General features: G+C 39.3%; 1 protein-coding gene across 3 annotated transcripts in view; it reads left to right on the top strand.

Annotated features, from left to right (window-relative positions):
• Positions 1-20145, top strand: part of LOC131684952 (uncharacterized) — a 160816-nt gene that overhangs the window by 80278 nt on the left and 60393 nt on the right. Inside the window, exons 3-4 of one of the 3 annotated variants that reach the window (XM_058968246.1) lie at positions 9183-9748; positions 20002-20115. The exons of 1 other annotated variant lie outside the window; for it this stretch is intronic. In XM_058968246.1, coding sequence (XP_058824229.1) covers positions 9183-9748; positions 20002-20115 — 680 coding nt within the window. Of the gene's footprint in view, positions 1-9161; positions 9749-20001; positions 20116-20145 lie in introns of all 3 variants that reach the window. One more of the 3 variants, XM_058968245.1, reaches the window with a different exon arrangement.

Genomic DNA, 20145 nt, shown 5'->3' with positions numbered 1-20145 from the left:
ACGTTGAAGTGTTGTAAACAATTGAGTGCCACCATTTTTTGGATATAGCCCTTAGAATGATTTCATATTCATCTCAAGTTCGAGGCCCCCAAAATCCCGGAGCCCCTGCCCCAATGTTCCCATGCGTAATGACGGTACTGCTCTCAGCAGTTCCAGCTTCATCGTTCGTCGCAATTCACGCATCTAAGGGCTCACTGTGACACTTGTTCGCTCGGTATGTTGTACATAGTTATCAGTGAGTACACTTTGGACTACTTTGCGATCAACAGTTAGCGGCTTTTGGCATGGGCATAACAAAAATTTGGCTCAATAATTTTGATCTGCAGGACTTCATTGGTCGTATTTTTACTTTATTTTGTTGGATCCTGCTACAAACTCGGAAACAATACAACCAGGGTACAACTATCGATATTGTCTTCCCAGTATACCGGTCTTATTTTACATCTCCGGAGTAAAAGCTTTATCACATTTGCATAGCTAGCTACAAAGGATGATATACAATCTGTAAAACAAAAGTCACATCTTTTCTGGCAGATGTTTTGAAACCCGATATTTTACTTCAAAACTCTTAAACTCTGCCCGATTTTTTTTCTGGCTACATGCTTAAAAATAGTTAATACTATTAAGTTTATTTAAGTATATTTCAAATCACATGATGGTGCGCGGAAAATTTTTGGCATTTATTTAGCAATTCGTACAACTTTTTATTGAAAATCTTTTGAAACTTATAAGTATGCAGCCCGAAAACTGTTAAATAGTGGAGTTGTCGACACAAAGTCTGCATAAAAAATTTTAAACATTCGATTTTGTGAGGGAAATGATCTTTTCTTGACGCGTTGTTACAAAAAGATTGCTGTAGGAACAATTTATGTGCCTAGTGTATAGCAACAATTAATAGTTAGTTCCAAAAGCGTGTTCTGGAAACCATACAATACACTTATTGATTTACAATATACGTTAAAAAGAAATCTCTATCCAATCGCTACTTACAAATCCTATCGAATTCGAAAAAAAAAACTTGTGTGGCTTCCATGATTTCTATTACTATTCATTTCACGACGACAGAATAATATCACAGCTCCTAACGTCAAATGCGAACTTTACATAAAACACCTACAGGACAAATATCCAACAGATACCATTGCACTCCCATTCCTATATACAACATGCACATACCTACATGTCCCGAAGCCCTGTCGACAGAGTAAAAGCGTATGAAAGTATATGCACTGAAGTCAGGAAAAACAATCAACAGCCACGGCCGGCCGGTGCGAAAGTCGAAGCGAAGCCTCGGATGGTCGTTTATCGTGCCGTACCTTCGACGCATTGCTCATTCATTCGTCAGAGTTAGTGAAATGCGGGCGCTATTCGGAGTGCTAAGTGGTAACTGTTGGGCGGTGTGTGCTAAACGGTTGAAGTTAAGGTTCAAGTTACCTTTTTTAAGCATGTGTTAGAATTGAACGCTTGGTAGTGTGCGTAGGAAAATTTGTGTTCAGCTTTGCCACCGGATTATCCATTTAAACCTTTTTAAAACTCTAAAAGAAGAATATCAGTCGATTTATTAGATCATCACGATTCAATTCATGCAAAATACCTGCTGGAGAAACCATCGGCTTAGCTAAATGGTGCTTTTGAAAAAGTGGCTGTGGTTTTTTCATTGCGCAGTTGTGTTGCGTACCCCAGCTCGGTGTGGTAGTGTGATAAAAAATCACAGCCACTTTTTCAAAAGCACCATTTAGCTAAGCCGATGGTTTTTCCAGCAGGTATTTTGCATGAATTGAATCGTGATGATCTAATAAATCAACTGATATTTTTCTTTTTGAGTTTTGAAAAGGTTTAAATGGATAATCTGGTGGCAAAGCTGAACACAATTTTTCTTACGCATACTACCAAGCCTTGAGGTAACTTGAGCCTTAATTTCCCGTATAGTTTACGGCGTGTCACTGCGGAAGGAAAATCGTGGAAACACCGGCGCGAATGTTAATGGACATTATTTTTTTAATTTAGTGTGAGCAATGAAAATGTAACGAATGTGATAAGAAACCTTATTTGAAGATAATCAAGTGTTTATGAGTAGTGAGCAACATTCTTGCGTATGGTGCATGGAAATGACATGGCCGTTCTCAACATTCGAAAAATGTGCATCATGAGATGAACCCGTCAAGAGAAAGTATAATTCGAAAGCTAATTAATATACTATGACTTTTCAGAGTACAGCAACGCTGCAAACCTCTCTTTTTCGTTGCAGCTAATGTGAACTACACTAAATAAATTAATATATGTTATCGATTTTCGTCCCCCGTCACTTTTCCCGCAATGCTATGAAACGTTTTCGCTGTTTGCCTAGCAGTGCAAATAGAACAACCACCACGTCAGGGATAGCAAACTAGTAAGCAAATCACTGGGCACTTGTGGAATGAAGAGACTCGAACACATAAGTTTGATTATGCTCACAATACATTGTGACAAACGAGAAATAAATAAGCAAACACAACATTAACCATTTGTGAAAATGTCATAATTTGAGCTGAGTGTTTGAGTAGATCGTTACAAAAACGGCGCAAAAAACTTCTTTAGAAATACAACGGTAATGCTTGATTCAGCCCTTTCCTTTTTATATTTAAAACGTTTTGCAATGATGAAAAAAAATTTACAAATCCCCTCATTTATTTTGCTCGAAATTGTTATACCATTTCGATGTAGACGCGTGGTGTTTTATGAACGCTCTAAATCAGTGATTCTCAACCTGTGGTCCGGGGACCCCTTGGGGGGCATGAAGTCGTTGCTGGGGGTCCGCGAAGAAAAATGTATTTTCCGAGTGCATATTGAAATTTCAAGTCTTGTTTCCTAACAAACTGAAAATAACGTATTGATAGCATACAAAATTGATGTTTATCCGTGCGGGTCCGCAGCAACCCAGGGTGATTTTTAAGGGGTCCGTGAGATGAAAAAAGGTTGAGAGCCGCTGCTCTAAATCAATGGTTCAGAATTCGGGCCACTTTTTTGTATTCCTTAACCTTTAGTTAATTGGCTCAGGAGCCTTAATTATACTGAACTGGGGAATTCGGTCTACTAGATTTTTCTTCGACACGTAAATTAGATTATCAGAAAAAAAGGACGCACAAAAACACTGGTAACATATTCTAAGAATGTTGATCAGGAGGTATAACAAATTGGCACGTTTATCATACAGCTTTAAGATTAGTGCCTTGCTTTGCCACAGTTTTTCTTTTGGTAAGAGAGAGGAAAACGCAACCGAACATGTTGTGAAATGAGAAATGGCAGGCAAACGCATAGAATTGCTACAAAATGGATTCATTACTTCCGGAGGAGTTATTGACAACTCTGACAGTGCCTTCAGCTCTTTACCATATTTGGTCGAACTAAAAGGACAAATTTCTACAGAAACCAAATTTTAGTGAAACGGGCCGGGCGACTTGTATGGTTTGAAATAATTGATAACCTATTTTATCGAAATTTTGTCTCTCGCAAACGACCCCGGAAAGTGGATGAATGGTTTTGAAAGGAAATATAGCTCAGGAATGTTTCTGTTTTCGTGTAATTCTCGAATCGATAGTTTTTTGGCCTTTCTGAGCTCCGAATTTTATTTGGCAAGAGCGGCTTCATACCCGAGCAAAGTCAAACATCAAAATTACAGCAAGTAGACATCATATTTTGATATCAGTCATCAAATTGAAATCTTATTTTGATATCGGTTCAAACTTTTTCAGAGAGGACATCATATTTTGATTTCATTTTGATGTGCTTACATGCTTTGCGTTTTTTATAAAAAAAATATTGTTTCTATTTCTTTGACAAACATCAAATTGATTACTTATTTTGTTTTTATTGAAATATTTCAACATCTCAACGAGTTTTCAATTTTCTTTCACTGATAGCACAATTGAATCTATTTGATGTCATAGGACAATTTTTTTGCTTTCGATTTTGATATTTTAACCGTTAAAACGACCAAAACGATAACAACATAAGCAATCATTACCTACTACATCACAACATCAAGTTAAGTTCTCAATTTGATATCAAACTCTGCTCGGGTAGTTTGACTTGTTATCAGTACCAGGAATCAATAGCGACTAGCTCATATGGCACGTTCCCCATGTTGATCCATGACTTGCCGTGATTTGTCTTTTTTCATCATTTCCTGATGGGAAGGATTGAAGAAGTGGTAAGGTTAGGGATAAGGAAAATAACGACACAGAAAACATAGACAATACGGAAATGCAAAGAACTTAGAAGTTTTTTTCGCAATTAACACGGCTTTTGCAAAAATATTCCTTTTGAATGTCTGTTGCATTCAAAAGGAATATTTTTGCATAGAAGATTTTCGAAAAGATGGAAGAGACGGGTCTGGAAGACTCCTTATGGCCCGCAGCTCAACAATATGGGCATTTTTGGAATGGTCTTGATGAGTGGTTGCCAGAAATAGATTCTTGGCGCCATTTTGAAATCCGGCGACTGGCGGTTTAGCGTAATTCTCTATAATTCAAAGACTTCCGGTTTAGTGAAATTTGCTATACCCCAATCAATATGACTATTTTTGAAATGACCTTGATGAGTAGGTGCCAGAAATAGATATTTGATGCCATTGCCATTGAATTGAAATCTAAGATGGCGTCTTCCGGTTTAGCGAAATTCCCTATTGCCTTATTTGACGTCTAGGACACCAACATAGTTGTAATGTGTATGGACAACATACATATAACGCGATGTTTACAATTCGCCATCTCATTTAACGTCATTTGGCAAAAAATCCACCCGATTTAACCTCAATCTCGCACCAACACAACTGCACATGGATTAGTCAATAACCCAATCAATATGACTATTTTCGGAATGATCTTGACGAGTAGGTGCCAAAAATTGATTTTGACGCCATTTTGAAATACAAGATGGCGACATCCGGTTTAGCGAAATTCGCCATAACCCAATAAATATGGGTATTTTCGAAATGGTCTTCATGAATGGGTGCCAGAAATTGATATTTGACGCCATTTTGAAATCCAAGATGGCGACTTCCGGTTAAGCGAAAATCAATATGGGTATTTTCGGAATGGTATTGACGAGTAGGAGACGAATGTCGATGTTTGACGTCATGTTGAAATTCAAGATGGCGACATCCGGTTCACTGAAATTCTCTATGAACTAATCAATACGAATTTTTCAATTGACGTGGTATATCCCGCATAAAAAAACCTAGGTGATCATCCAAAACTTCCTCAAATATTAGATTTCCCGCGTTTTTTTTGAAAAGGGCCAATAAGCATGCTGTAACATGAAATTGTAGAGAAACCATTTATCGCCGACTATAAATAACAGCAGTAAACAAAAGAGAAAACTTTTCTCTTTCATAAAACGTTAACATCCATTCTCGGCGAATTACGGTTTGTCTGGATTTTTCTCTCAAAGTGAATAATGACAGTATGCTTATTGGCCGTTTACAAAAAACACGCGAGATCTTATCATAAACCAGCGACGCGCAAAATATTTTTATGTGGTCATCTAGTAGAGTGCGATGAGAATGGAAGTGAGAATAGAATGAGAATAATGTGGTGTGAGTTGTAAGTTTGAATTAATTGAAATTAAATACAACTGTTTAATTAAAACTATTTTTTCTGCAACTTCAACTTCATATTTTTACGTATCATACTATTGACAAATCAAAACTTAGTTCAATTCTTTTAAGAAAATATCACGTAAACGATCCTATAACATATGATCGCTATCATAACGCGGACTCGTTTACGTTTCAAAAGGTTGCCATATGCCTTTGGCCCCTCGTTGTCAAGCTGTAAATCATCGGAAGCTTTCTTTTCAGCGTTTACTAGCTCTGTCTAACAATGTATGCAGTACGTTTGAAAGTTACGAAAAGAAACTGCCCGTTCGGCGCAGGTATCGTGCGTCAAAATAAAATTCTCACCACACTCTTCTAGATCAATACATAAAATAACTTTACGTTTCGCTGGTTTATTTTATTCGAGGAAGTTTTGGAAGATCACCCAGGTTTTTTATGCGCGCCAATTGAAAAAAAATCCTATTGATTAGTTCATAGAAAATTTCACTCAACAGGAAGTCGCCATCTTGAATTTCAAAATGGCGTCAAAAATCAATTTCTGTTACCTACTAGTTGGAACCATTCTGAAAATACCCATACACGGTATGCCTAAAACGGTTATTAACAAAAAATGACCATTAATTTGGTATACGACATTCGAAAGATAAAGTATCCAAGCACCTTTTCAGTGAATTTCAAAATTCATCGAGAGATTCGAGAGATATGGCGATTTGAAGTTTTATGACACGTTTCAAAAGACTACCAGCAAACACCCACAGGTTTGGTCTGATCTTTATAATCAAAAAAGTATTTGTCTACTTATTTGGTACTTGGCATTCGAAAGATATAGTATTCAGGTATATCTTCTGTAAGTTTGAAAATATTTCATTGACAGAATCGAAAGTTATAATGATTTCAATGCGATATACGGTCATAGATAGGTTTTCTACCAGATTTCAAACGTGAATCCATGTGTGTCCATTGACTATTTGGATCGTTTATACGTGTCGCGTTTTTAAAGAAAAAACTTTCCATTTAATTCACACAAAAGGTGTTATTTATATGCTGTACTGAAAAATATGAAAATAGGGTCGTCTACCTAAGTAAACTGTAACGTGTAAATTAAATATTTTTAATAAAAGTTGAAATGTTTACTTCAAAAGGTTATATCTCAGTGGTTTGTTGACCGATTCTAATTATTTTTTCATTATTGAACTGGTGGACGTTTCATCAATAATTTTCATAAAGAAGAATATAAAATAGAGGCCTATATATATATATATATATATATGTATATATATATATATATATATATATATATATATATATATATATATATATATATATATATATATATATATATATATATATATATATATATATATATATATATATATATATATATATATATATATATATATATATATATATATATATATATATATATATATATATATATTATTGAATATTTTTGTATTCAAAATGACGGCTTATCCATTTTTATAAACTAGTCGATCTTAATTGCTGTATCTGCGACTTGTGGATATATGAACTGTTAAAACCAACACAGTCGTGATTCGCTGATTGGACAATTTGTAACAGAGGCCGCTTTTTAGCTGGTTTAGCTGGATCTCCGCTAGTTGGCTCATTTTCGAACTAAAACCTCTGAATGTCAAATTCTCATGTTAAATTAATTCCGGCAATTACACTGGCAATAGTTAAAGATGTAAACAGATGCATTTGCAGTGATAGCATCCCCTTTGATCAGTTTTTGACATCTGTCAACCCAACCAGCGAATCACAACTTTGCAATACTTTCAACAAAACCGTACCATAACATAAATTCCATATCAACTTTGGAATAGGGTTAAAAAGATTTGTAAACAAACTTTTGTTTTGCTGATTTCTCTTAATTTGTTATAATTTTAACTCCGAAAATATTTAAAATTGATTCTACCAAGGGTAATGATGTTGATTCATGTGTATTTTTCAAGAAATTTAATTCAGCAGCAGAATAATGAGCGAAACAAGTTTGTTTACAAAAATCTCTTTAGCCCTTTTCAAGAATGCATATTGAATTGATCTAAATCAGCAAATACATTCATATTTTTGAATATAGGTATTGAATTCATGATTTTATTTTTCCATGATTTGTAGTAGTTTGCGCTCGTTGCGTTCAACTAATGTATAGAAATTGATAGGTCATCGTATTGAATATAAAGATATTCACTAAATAATGATAAAACATATAGCTGAGAATAATTATGATATGTATTGTTTGAGGTACGCAACTCTATTTTATATTCTTCTTAATAAAAATTATTGATGAAACTTGTACCTGATCAATAATGAAAAAATAATTAGAATCGGCCAACAAACCACTGGGATATAACCTTTTGAAGTAAACATTTCAACTTTTATTCATTTTTTTAAATTAAAATTTATGGTTAACTTAGGTAGACGACAATTTTTTCGTATTTTTTAGTGCAGCATATAAATAACACCATTTGTATATTATATTTATGTAAATAAATGGTAAGGTTTTTCTTTAAAAATGCGACACGTATAAACGATCTAAATAGTCAATGGACAAACATGGATTCACGTTTGAAGTCTGGTAGAAAACCCATCTCTGACTGCATACCGCATATAAATCGTTATAACTTTCGATTCTGTCAATTAAATATTTTCAAACTTGCAGCAGATATACCTGAATACTATATCTTTCGAATGCCCAATACCAAATAAGTAGACAAATACTTTTTTGATTATGAAGATCAGACCAAACCTGGGTGTTTGCTGGTAGCCTTTGAAACGTGTCATAAAACTTCAAATCGCCATATTTCTTGAATCTCTCGATTGATCATTTTGAAAATCACTGAGAAGAAGCTTGGATACTATATATTTTGAATGCCGTATTCCGAATTGATGGTCTTTTTTTGTTAATAACGGTTTTAGGCAGATTTGTCTAAACCGAAAAAATAGGTAAAAGATCCGACCTCAAAGCTTTATTTCACTTTCCTTCAAATTCTGAATGCGCTCAAATATACACTAGAAATAAGTCACATAGCTTACTGTCAAGTCATTGAATTTAGTGTCATTCTCACTTGGTGGCCTTTTTGTAGATGAAAATGGAGAAAAAGGTGCTAGTAAAACCGATACTCCTTCTATATTCCGGAGAAAAGTGCGCTCACAGCGCACTCAAGTTGTTTTTTTGTTCTACTGTTTAATTTGCGCCTTTTCCTTTTTCATTTCGAACATTCTTGTAGAAAGATTTGAATCTAAAGTGTGTTCTACTATATTCTCCATCAAACACCTGGCATAATTTTTGGAGCATTGAAAACCATAAATCGCTCTAAGCTTATCCGCTCAATGTAGCAGTTATAACTTCATTAGGCCTAATCTTGATAGAGGAACATTAACCTAAATCCTATAACCAAGAACCATGTTTTCATGAGCTTCCACCGTGAACTGCCCCATTAATCGCCACCTGTCAGAACTCGGACCACGAGTTGAACTTCCCTAATGAACTTGCTTACACTGAATGAAAATCAAAGAATCATCATGACGTTGTTTTGCATAATAGCTATATCTCGACCACACTCAGGATACTACAAATAAACACCATCAATCATCCCAGTCGGAACAAGTCCATTCGGACCTACAGTTCGCGAAGCAGAAACAAGCCCACCAGCCACGACCGCAGCAGTCAACTATCCCAACAACCAATCCGGTGGCAGCTGGGAAAGGAATTCAACGGCCCGTGGTCGTCTGCTCGTCGACTGCTGGCCAATTATTATTATCCAACGGTCATCAGGCAGCAACTGTACCACTGGTTGCACTTCCACCGTTGCCGCCGGGAAAGCTGCCACGGGAAGCCAACCGAAACGAGGCAGGGTACACCCAGCCGGCCCCGGGAGTGACCACAGGAGCAGCACCCTATCAAACGAGTGATCAACCGGTACCGTTCTCACTGTACAAGACAATCAATACCGTTATCAAGAGCGGTCGTAAAATAATCGTACGCGTGTGTGAAGTGACCAATGTGAAAACAAAGCTGAAAATGTTCAATCTCTATTCGACGATGAACAAGCGCAATGCCGCTGAGGAGAAGGAGGCCCGCGAAATAGAAACCACCGGCCACGACCGGTTCTGCCAGGAACGGCCCTCGAGGTAGGTGTAGTTTTGATGATGTAGGGGTAAGCTTTGGTTGCTACTTTTACTCGTAGGTATGGCATTTTTACTGAAAACCGATAATCGTAGCATTATTTTTAGTTCCATATTGCTAGAAATGCAAACGAATGATTGGTCATTATCCCTTTATTTGGATTTCCAGTAAACAGAATGGAACCACCGCGATGTGCTATTATACATAGGTACATGAAAACTTTAGTGGTATGATATTTCTATTTACATCAGTGTAAATATGTTCATGGCTTGAAGGACTCTTGGACGTAACAAATAAATTATCTGTTCGTTGTTCTTTATTCTTTGTATTGCGTGGCAGAATGCCATTTTTAAAAAGGAAACATAACAAATAATTTTTGAGATAGAATGCATCAAAACAACTGAGAAAATCTACGTTCAGAAGAACACGGTTTCATAAATAATAAATGAATCTAGTTTCTGATTTTTTTTAATTAATTACATCAATAATAAGTGATACTGTCTCCTTCAAGATAATTTTTGATAATCCTTTGCTACAATTTTTCTGTGATAAATTATTCCTGGATTGTATGTAAAGCAGATTTTTCAAACTAAATTCTTCCTCAGCAGTAGCTTTTTAGTATTTCTGTAAAAGAACGTCTCTCCGGCACGTATCGCATGATTTTATCTTTTCGCATTTTATATACGAGCCGTGCTTAGAACAGTGCGGTTTTCAGGCATGGGCACACTGGGTCAGGGCCAGGGGTCCCAGGATTTTGGGGCTCACATCTGATAAATATAAAATCATGCTAGATACCACTAGCAGCGCTAAGAAAACTACGAAACAAGTGCGTTCCTATTCTTCACGATGAAAGATACAATCAGCGTGAAATAGAGAATATTTCATTCCATGACTGGATATGGCACTCCAAATACCGTCTGCAAAGGAATCAATTAATTGAATCCTCCATAACAACGAACAATCCAGCCCGCTCGTAGATCCAAATGTTGAGATGTAAGGTCCTTCCCTACCGGGCTGTTAATGGTGTGATAATACAGACAAATAATATTTTGGTCTAAATCCAGTCTGGCGGTTTAGAGCACTTTACAACATTTCGATAAAATTAGTTTTCGCGTAAGCCACACCCATGTGACATTCGTTGATAAAAAGTTGCATACGATATTACTTCGCACCTTCTGTAACATAGAAATATGAAACAAAAGTATTCCAGATTCTAAGTTCAGAGAATTTTTTTTTGATTAGACACAAAGAGTTCCAAACCGTCGGTATAGTTTGGAAATATGTATCAAAAAATCGTCTATATTTATAGATTCGAGTTATTTTGAAGTTCAGGTTTATAAAGAATTTTAAACAAATTTCAGCTAGTGCTTTGAACAGTTTTTAATTGTCGAGCTAGAACAAGTGAACTTAAACGCTAAAACAGGAGAATTTAAATGTACAATAGTAAAAATTGTTTCCAATTATATACACATTGTGTGGAAAAAAAATTCGTTGATTGTCTCCCAAAGTTGCAACGAAGTTTGGCTTCTGCTGACATCAAATAGTAAAGGAATGTATACAAAACCCGTAATACTTAAAATATTGGAGCAAACACAAACCAGAACGCTTCATTTACGAAAACAATCTTAATCACACCATGAAGTGGTCAACCCGTCTTACTCCATTATTCCTCATTCTTGGCCAAGGCGCTCTTCACACTCAAATCACATTATGTGACTACGACTCCAGATTACCATACGCTAATTTTGTCAGCATACTACTGACTTAATACTCCCATTAATTCGCTGATTCAGTTAAGAGGAATGCACACAAAGATATTTCAAGCCATTTTATATCTTTCCAATTGGTATTACAATATACAACTTTGGACAACCTAAGTTGTACATGGTACACTGAAATCAAACTTCTCTGTGCTGCTTTTTATGGTAAAGCTTCAAAAGCCTGGACTGTAGTGCATTGGCATAGTTTGGGACCCACGACTCATCTTCGTGCCTAGTCACTAAAACATTCCTTATTCTTTTTTCGCTCTTCTTCCACACGGAACTACATCAAAGTGTAATTCCGTGTGGAAGGAGGGTCTCGTTGTGCTTTCGTCGCACCTCTTTCTTTTGCTCTATCTCGCAGTCTCACTTGGTCCATGAGCTGCTCTGTGCTTTGATTTATCTTTCGACTCTTCTCTTGCTTCTTGTCTCCATCTATTATGTCGCCATTTAGCTCTCATCCCAGTGAGCTGTTTAAATGCTGATATCATGAGCAATTTAATTTCTGCTTGCGTGAGTCATTCAGCTCCCACTCGAATAGTCCCCCGCCGAACACTCACCATACTCCGACTGAGAGTTCCCCGACGGAGGAATTTCTCCCGATACCGATACCCGCTTCCTTGAGCCATATAGCTCCCAGCTTTATCGAGATCTGCCCGGATATTAGTTCCCTGGAAGCGGAATTTCTTTCGGTACCGATGTCTGTTTCGTGAGCCAATTAGATCCCATATTTGTCGCAGTGAATCTACCCTAATGTGAATTCTCCGGTGGCAGATTAGCTTCCGGTTCACTGGCGATTCAACGACCCACTGCTAGTTATTCGGCGCGATCGACTAGCTCTAATCCCCGGCGGTGGATCTAGCCTACTCTCGAGCTACCCGGTAGGGTGGCGAGGTCGGTCCGGCGATTGCGGTGAAACCTGATGTCCGGTTCACTGGCGCCCGATGACCCGAACCCGATGCTACGTCGCGAATTTCTCCCGAAACCCGATTTGTGGTTTCACGGCGGCTTTCTAGCCTACGGCGCTACTTAATTGGTCCCTTCGACACTTCCTCTGCATCTCGGAGAGCATAGTAGTAACCACTCTGTTGGCATCATCCCAGACATGCTAGTCATGGCACATCTCTTCGACGATATTGTCAACTGTCACACTTCTTTGACGATATTGTCAACTGCCCTTCAAACTTCTTCGAACAACGGCATTCGAAGACCACGCGTTCCGGTGTCTCTTGCACGTTCACACACTCCGGGCAAAGGGGTGACGAAGCATGTCCAAACCGATGCAGGTACTTCCGAAAGCATCCGTGCCTTACTAAAACTGCGTGAAATTGAAGTTTACCTTTCAATGCTTTCTATGCACTCAACACATTTGGGATGAGTCGGTGGGTCCACCTTTCTTTCTCCACGTTGTCCCACTCTTGCTGCCACTTAGCTAACGAGTCTGCTTCGACCAGTCTCCTTTCATGTTGTGCATTTCCACGTCCTCAGCCGTAGTGATGCAAATGGGAATCATCCCGGCAATTACGCATATCGCCTCCGACGATATCGTTCTGTACGCACTCGTGACACATACAGCCATAAGACGAAACATGCTTGATAACTTCGTCCGGTTCCGCTTCGAGTTCAGTGTAGCAGCCAAGGCCGGTATGCCATACCTCAGTATTGAGGATGAGACACCCACCAGAAGACGTCTCGTACTGCATCTTGGTTCTCCGTTGTTCAGCACGATGCTTGCCAATGCGTTAGTTGTTATCGTAGCCTTCTGCGATGCATAGTCGCATGGCTGTTGTAATTTAACTGATCGTCGACCATCACACCCAGGTGCTTCAGCGCACGGATCGATGGGATGGGTTGTCCCCTGATACTGATCTCGATACGCTGAAATGCTTTACAGTTGCTGACCAGGACTACCTCCGTCTTGTGGTGAGCCAGCTGCAACTTAACGTCAGCCATCCAGGTTTCCACGATGCCTATTGTCTCAGTCGTCAACATCTCCACCTGCTCAAGGTTCTCACGGGTTATCGTCAGGACAACGTCATCTGCAAAGACGACGATCTCTACTCCTCTGGGCAGTTCCAGTGTTAACACTCCGTTGCAGTGTTGGGAAAAAATCAAAATATCAATGTTCACAAAAGAATCTTTTCATCGCCGATTTTCTAATAAAAAGTTCACTGATATAAATTATCGCTAGGGAAAAAATCGTCAGTGAACTTCAAGAGATGCCGATATTTGGGAACATTATTCGGCTCAAGCAAACATCGAAAGAAGAAAAGATCGCCTGCAAACTTTTATATCGGCAAAAATATAGAAAAAAGTTCACCTTATGAAAATATCTTGCACGATCCTCGAACAAGTGATTCCCGAGGGATTTCATAAGTTTCCAAAAACCTTTAGATTAACATGATACAAAAAACCTCATCCTTCAATATTGCGGTGACAGCTCAATGGGATAAAGCGTCAGTCTACTTTTAGTCTCATCGAAGCTTTCTCCAGAAGCCGGCGTGTAAAAAAATAAAACTTTTACCAATCGACAGAATTAAAATGGGAAAGAGAAGAGATTTCTTTTTCCACCTAATATTTTATGCATCGCTAGATCTAAAATATCCACAAACAGTACGGTACTTGAATAGTATGTTGTCAAAATATATATGGAAAAAAGCAAATTCTGGTATGGCGTTCTTTTACCAAACCCGTTGTTTGTATGGTCCAATATGGAAGTTTCATATAAATCACATTTTCGATATGATGTGCACATCACTAAAAGCGTTTTTCGTTTCCGAATGTCTCTTTTGCGATGTTGCTTTGGGTGAACATTCTTTCAAGAGTTTCACTGAGGTAGAAGTTCGCGTGCGAACTTCGATTCAAAGAACCATTGAATATTTGTCTCAAGAATGATACACTAGGATGCGATGTTTGATTTCACAGATTTATGTTTGGAAATGTTCAAGGAAAGATTAATTCGCGAATGAACCTGGAATGAACTTTCATTGATAATGATTTTCCCAACACTGCTCCGTTGTACATTATATTCCAGAGCGTTGGCCCGAGTATGGAGCCCTGAGGTACCCCCTACGACATCGACATCTGCCCCATGTTCGTTTCGTAGACCAGTACTCCGATCTGAAAATAACTTTTCAGAACCTTGCGTTATTCACGTTTATCGTTACCACGGCGCAGTAGCGATTACTCATGCTCTGTTGTTTCAATGCGATGGCTGTGCGGATGGCGTCCACCGTCGAGATCCCTTTCCGGAACCCGATTTGCGTCTGCGATAGGCCGTTCTCACTTTCAGCGTAGTTCTTCAACCTGCAGAGGATGACGCTTTGCAGAAGTTTACCCAGAATATCCAGCAGGCATATAAGCCGACAAGATGCTGGATCTCCTGGTGGCTTCCCTGGTTTTGGCAGCAACACCATCTTCTGGATATTCTCTCAATGCGGGAAGTAGCCATCGTCCAGGCATTTCTTTTGAGCTATCCTGCACATGTCCGGAAACGCCAGGTGCTACGTTGGGTATACCATCCGGTCCAGAAGCTTTCTTCGCTTTCAGCTCTTTTGCCATCATAAGGAGCTCGTCGTTGGAGCCTCGCATGTTACCAGCATTTCCACCGTCTGCATCGACGTACGTTGTAGGTGGCCATGCGGTTTTGTCGAGCTTTGAGAAAGACCCCCTACAATAATATTTTTTTTGTCAGCGCACATTTCGACTTGCGTCGTTGGACTCTTGATCCTAGCCAATACGATACGGTAAGCATTGCCCCAGGGGTTAGCGTCTACTTATCTGCACAGCTCCTAGCAGCAGGGGGACTTGCTTAGCACTCTCTTGCGTTTAAAAAGGGCCCTGGCTGCCTGGAATATTACCTTCTCTGGCTGCCTTAGATCTTGCACTCTGAACGCATCTTCTGGCTTTTAGACAAGCAGCCCGGAGGATGCTGAGCCTTTCGTTCTACCAGTACGCCTCCATTTTCCTCGGCCTTGCTACATAACATGCCCTCGCTAGGGGAGACTGAGGAGACTTGATCCCCTTTTTTATTTTTCAGTCCAACTCCGTGGAATGATAAAAAACTATGTATTTTTTTGTAGTTTTATATTGTTTCTAGGGATGACTAATAATCATAAAAAAATTACATGGAAATATTATACTGGACATGAGCTATGAGCATTTCTGGAAAACAACAAAAAAATGGAAAATTCTTAGATTAGTGGAGACTCGATCCCTAATTTGAGGACACTTGATTCCTTTATGAAAACGTGTTTAAAAGAGCATGTAGGGTAATAAGCCTATTTTTGCCCTGTTTCTACTATCATCCTACCCATCTGAAGCCTTTGGTTAGAGCAGCGTCTGCCATCTTTGCTCAACGCATTGACTCAAATGGTATTAATCAAATGGTATTGCGATAATGGGGGTACTCGATTAGAGATTTTGCTGCGCTCAAACAGAAGATTTTCACCATTCTCAAGACAATTTTGTTATTATATTGGCTCTTAATAAGAGGCGAATGACCTTAACGTTATCGAATCGAAATAAAAAAATGAACCTTAATAACAAATCAAAGAAGCTGAAATAATAAAATTATTGTAGCAATAATGTGGTACCCTTCTTAATAGGGCAAAAACGGGTACATTACCCCATTCAATTTTATAAATGGATTGTAGTATTGATTAAATTGTTATGATTAGATATTGTTATTTTTGTAACTACATATTACGCATTTCTCACCTGATTTTTTTACGAATTCCCCAAATCTCCGTGCAATTATTTGAAAGCTGTCTTTATTATGGTTGAGGAACGTCAAATGTGGGATGAATGGTTGCTACGTATGCTGTAGTAAACAATTACAGTTATGTTTCTTTACGATGAAGCGATCATTTTTGGCATTTTTTTATGACAACAATGACTTCAATTGTTCTGGTGTGAATTTGGTTATTTTCAGTGGTGTGTATGAAGTATGGCGAAGGGGATCAAATCTCCACGAATTTGAAGGGATCAAGTGAACCCATAGCATCTATTTCAGCAAACTTTAGTAAAAATATAGTTGAACAAAAGAATCAGCTCAATCATAACGTATTCATATAATTGACATTCTCCTGTAATTCTGTATGCAAAAGTAGAGTATGTAGTGGGTGATTTTATCAATTTTATAAAAGTTTGAAAATTTGAAAAATAAATCTTCTTCAGTTCTTCTGAGACTTTTTTTAAATCGGTAAAAATTCGGTTACACAAAAGTCCAATTTCTTTTTTCTGTGTTAATGAAATTTATGTTTAGATAAAACTACGCAACTTTCTAGTATATTCGATTAATGTATTCTGATCCGCCTTTGGGTTACAATGATGGGATCAAGTCTCCCCGGGGATCAAGTCTCCTCAGTCTCCCCTACTGTTTCCAATAGCTCATCAGCATTCGGAATTGGAGTGAAGCTGTCAGCACGAAATGCTTCCACAAAAAGATGCTTGTTGAAGTTCTTTATTTTCCTCTTCAGCTCGCAAATCCTCACTTTCCGCGTTACAATACAATTCCGCCGACCAATGGTGTAATGGATCGCCTGGTGGTCGCTATGTGTGTGCTGCTCACTAACTCGCCAATTCATGTTATCGATCAGCGAAAGACAGAACGTTATGTGGATGATGGATTCCGGACCGTCTTTACGCAATGTGCTAGCCCAACCTTCGTTGCACAGTCTTACATCCAGCTTCGCAAGGGCTTCTACCTCTTGCGTTGGTCAGCCTGCAACCCCACTGCACGGCCATAATCCGATTGTACTACTCTGGTGTCCATCGTAGGGAAGCATAACAGCTACAGACGAATACGCCGTTGATCCTGGCGATCACGAAGCCTTCGTGTGTGCTATCCACCACCTCTTGGACAGGGAGACCTTCCATCACTTAGATTGTCGCCATTTCAGCACTATCCACCACCCAGATACCGTTATCGGGAGGAACTCAACCCAGCTATGCAATAATTGTAAAGCACTTCGTTTCAATTGTCAACTGCCACAACAGTTGCTGTGCAATTTCGCAATGATTGAGATTAAGCTGGGCTATCTCCTTCATTGTTGGTCTGCCTTCGCCTTTTTGTACGCAGGGTATTTGAAGCCGCCCGTCCTCCGATTTGCAGATCATAGTTGCTTCGTGCAGTCTCCAGCAACGTACCCCTTTCCCTCGCATTTTCTATACCTTGCAGACCTGTCCGGGCCCTTGCAGTTCCTGACCTGATGTCCGAGATCCCAGCACCTGAAGCATCACCCCGTCTGCTTGGTAACGTTGAGAGACTCTCAGCGACCACACCGACCATCCGACTTTTATCTTGCCGGTCCCTGTCTGCTTGTTGGCAACGACCACCGGTAGCCGAATCGCCGCCGTTTGAGTGCATCCATACGATTTCCTAATCCGGATATTCGCCGGTACATCTAGTTTGCACCGCTCGATAAGTTCTTCTACGGTCGTTATCTCGTCTAGACCCTTGCACTCGACTTCGGCTTCCTGCGACAGGGCTCTCACGTTCGCTTCGCTTGCCAAAGATTAAGCAACGAGCTCGCGGTAGATCAAGTTCTTGATGGCAGGATCCTTGTTTAGCTCGAAGATAAACTCGCCTTTCTGTAGTGCCTCGTTTTAACAACATTCTCTCCCAACTCCTTCAGCTCTGGATCCTCTTTCACTTTTTTGATAACAGCGGCGTAGAACGTCTTATCGTTCGTTTCGATGATCAGTGCATCGTTCTTGTACCTCCGCGAGGAGGCTTGCATTTCTCATTCTTCTCTTGTTCCTTCTACTTTTCTTCCTTTTGTTTCCGTTCTTTCCGCTTCGCCTGCTGGCTTCCCACAATGCACCAGCCACGGTCTTTACCAACGTTCCTCTGGCCGCTGGTGCCCTCCAACTCGCTCTTTTGTTTTTTTGGGTCCTCTTGCTCCCTCGACGTGTCCGTCACTATGAGTGAGTATAGTGATGGCTCTTTGGTCAGGTTCTACCGTGTTCTGCGGCTTCCATGAAAACTTTTTCGGTTTATTCTTTATTTTCATCAAGACACACACATTGGGCTTGTCCTTCACGTACTCATAGAGCTCGTCAATCTTTTTCCTCGCCTCCGTCAAGTACGACTTCCTCAGATGTGAATCATTGCTACTACCTGATCTCGGGGTGAACACTCGATTCAGTAACCGCACCTCCCGTTGGTTTCCTCATGGCTCACTCTGTACCAAGCCGCTACTGGTACTCCAAACGCAATTGAGTCCCCCTTTGCTCTGCGAGCCTCTCCAATCACATTTGTTTTTTTTTTTGATAACTATGCATATGAGTCCCAACTCCAGGTCGCTCACAACTCGTTATATGTGATGTCAATTGTGATCCATTGGTTATCTATGCAAGCAGTGAGGTCAATCGGTTGAACACGATCCCTCATGGAAATCGAGTCCAGAGCCGGATCGACGTTAGGAATGTTACAGCTGAACCTACTACCACCGAATCTGGTAACGAACGTCGAACGTACCTGAAGGTGTTACCGGCACGGAGGCAGTCGCACCGTTGCCCCACTCGCCGTTTCAAGACGGTGTCGCCCTTTCTTACTCAGAGAGCACTTAAAGTCGCCGTCCAGTTCGAAGTCCAATTCCAAGAGCAACCTTTGCCATTTCTGTTAAACGCATTAGCTACCGATCGAATGAATAGAAAGCGGTCAGTTCAAATGTTCGTTTCATAAAAACATGGACATTTTGAATTAATTACACCAATTTTGTCATTATCCTATTTCTTAGAACATAACCACAAATACTGATAACAATTAAGCACAATCAATTGCTTATAGACCGAGTAATCAAAGAAATTCTGATGACTATCTTGTTAAACTAGAAATTATTTACCTCATCATCCTTTGAAAATGGGAAACTTCTTTCGAAAACATACTTTGTGATTTCGAAAATAGTTATTGTAGAGATTTCAGATAATAAAAAAAAATGATTTCACGAATGGATAATTGATGGAATATTTTCAGTCAGGCTTTTCTTTGTTGTACTGCTTGCTCCAAAACAGACGCCATAAAATCATTCCTTTCGTATTTGTGTAGCTTTCCTCCTTCAGCTGGGCAAAAATAACATCACAAAGCAGCTTTCAGATGTTTTTACCGCCAGCATATTCCCGTAAATGGGTTGGTATGCAGATGCACCACCGCAAAGAAAGGCGAGAACAAACGAGACAGGAAACGAATGGAAAATGCGGTCGCAAACGCATGCCATGCTCATAAGCTTTTGCGAAGCGTGCAGTACCTACTACTGTTTGCACAACTTTTCATCTGTTGTTTCTATTGTTTGGCATACAAATAGCTGCCCTTTTCTTTGTGTTGTTGTTTTTTACTGCTTTGAAATGGCTAGATACACTAACCTTAGTAGCAACCAGAAGTGGAATATTTTTATTGAAGCACCTGTTTTGCTTAAGGGTAAACTAGATTCAATCAATCATGACATGTACGTGGAAGCAATTGCGTGTGTATTACAAAATATATCTTTTTACAGAACCAGTTATCGTCGAAAGAAGCGAAAAATGAGGCGCGCTCAGTCAGCGGCAGAGTTCAGCGAAACTCGCACGGAAGTTGCAACCACGGCAGCCAACAAACGGATGGTGTTCAGGTAAAACGAACTGCGAAAATGACTTGATAC

This window comes from Topomyia yanbarensis, chromosome 2 (assembly GCF_030247195.1).
Source record: "Topomyia yanbarensis strain Yona2022 chromosome 2, ASM3024719v1, whole genome shotgun sequence".
Lineage (NCBI taxonomy): Eukaryota > Metazoa > Arthropoda > Insecta > Diptera > Culicidae > Topomyia > Topomyia yanbarensis.
The sequence above is the reverse complement of the archived record's forward strand: the minus strand, read 5'-3'. Positions and strand labels throughout refer to the sequence as shown.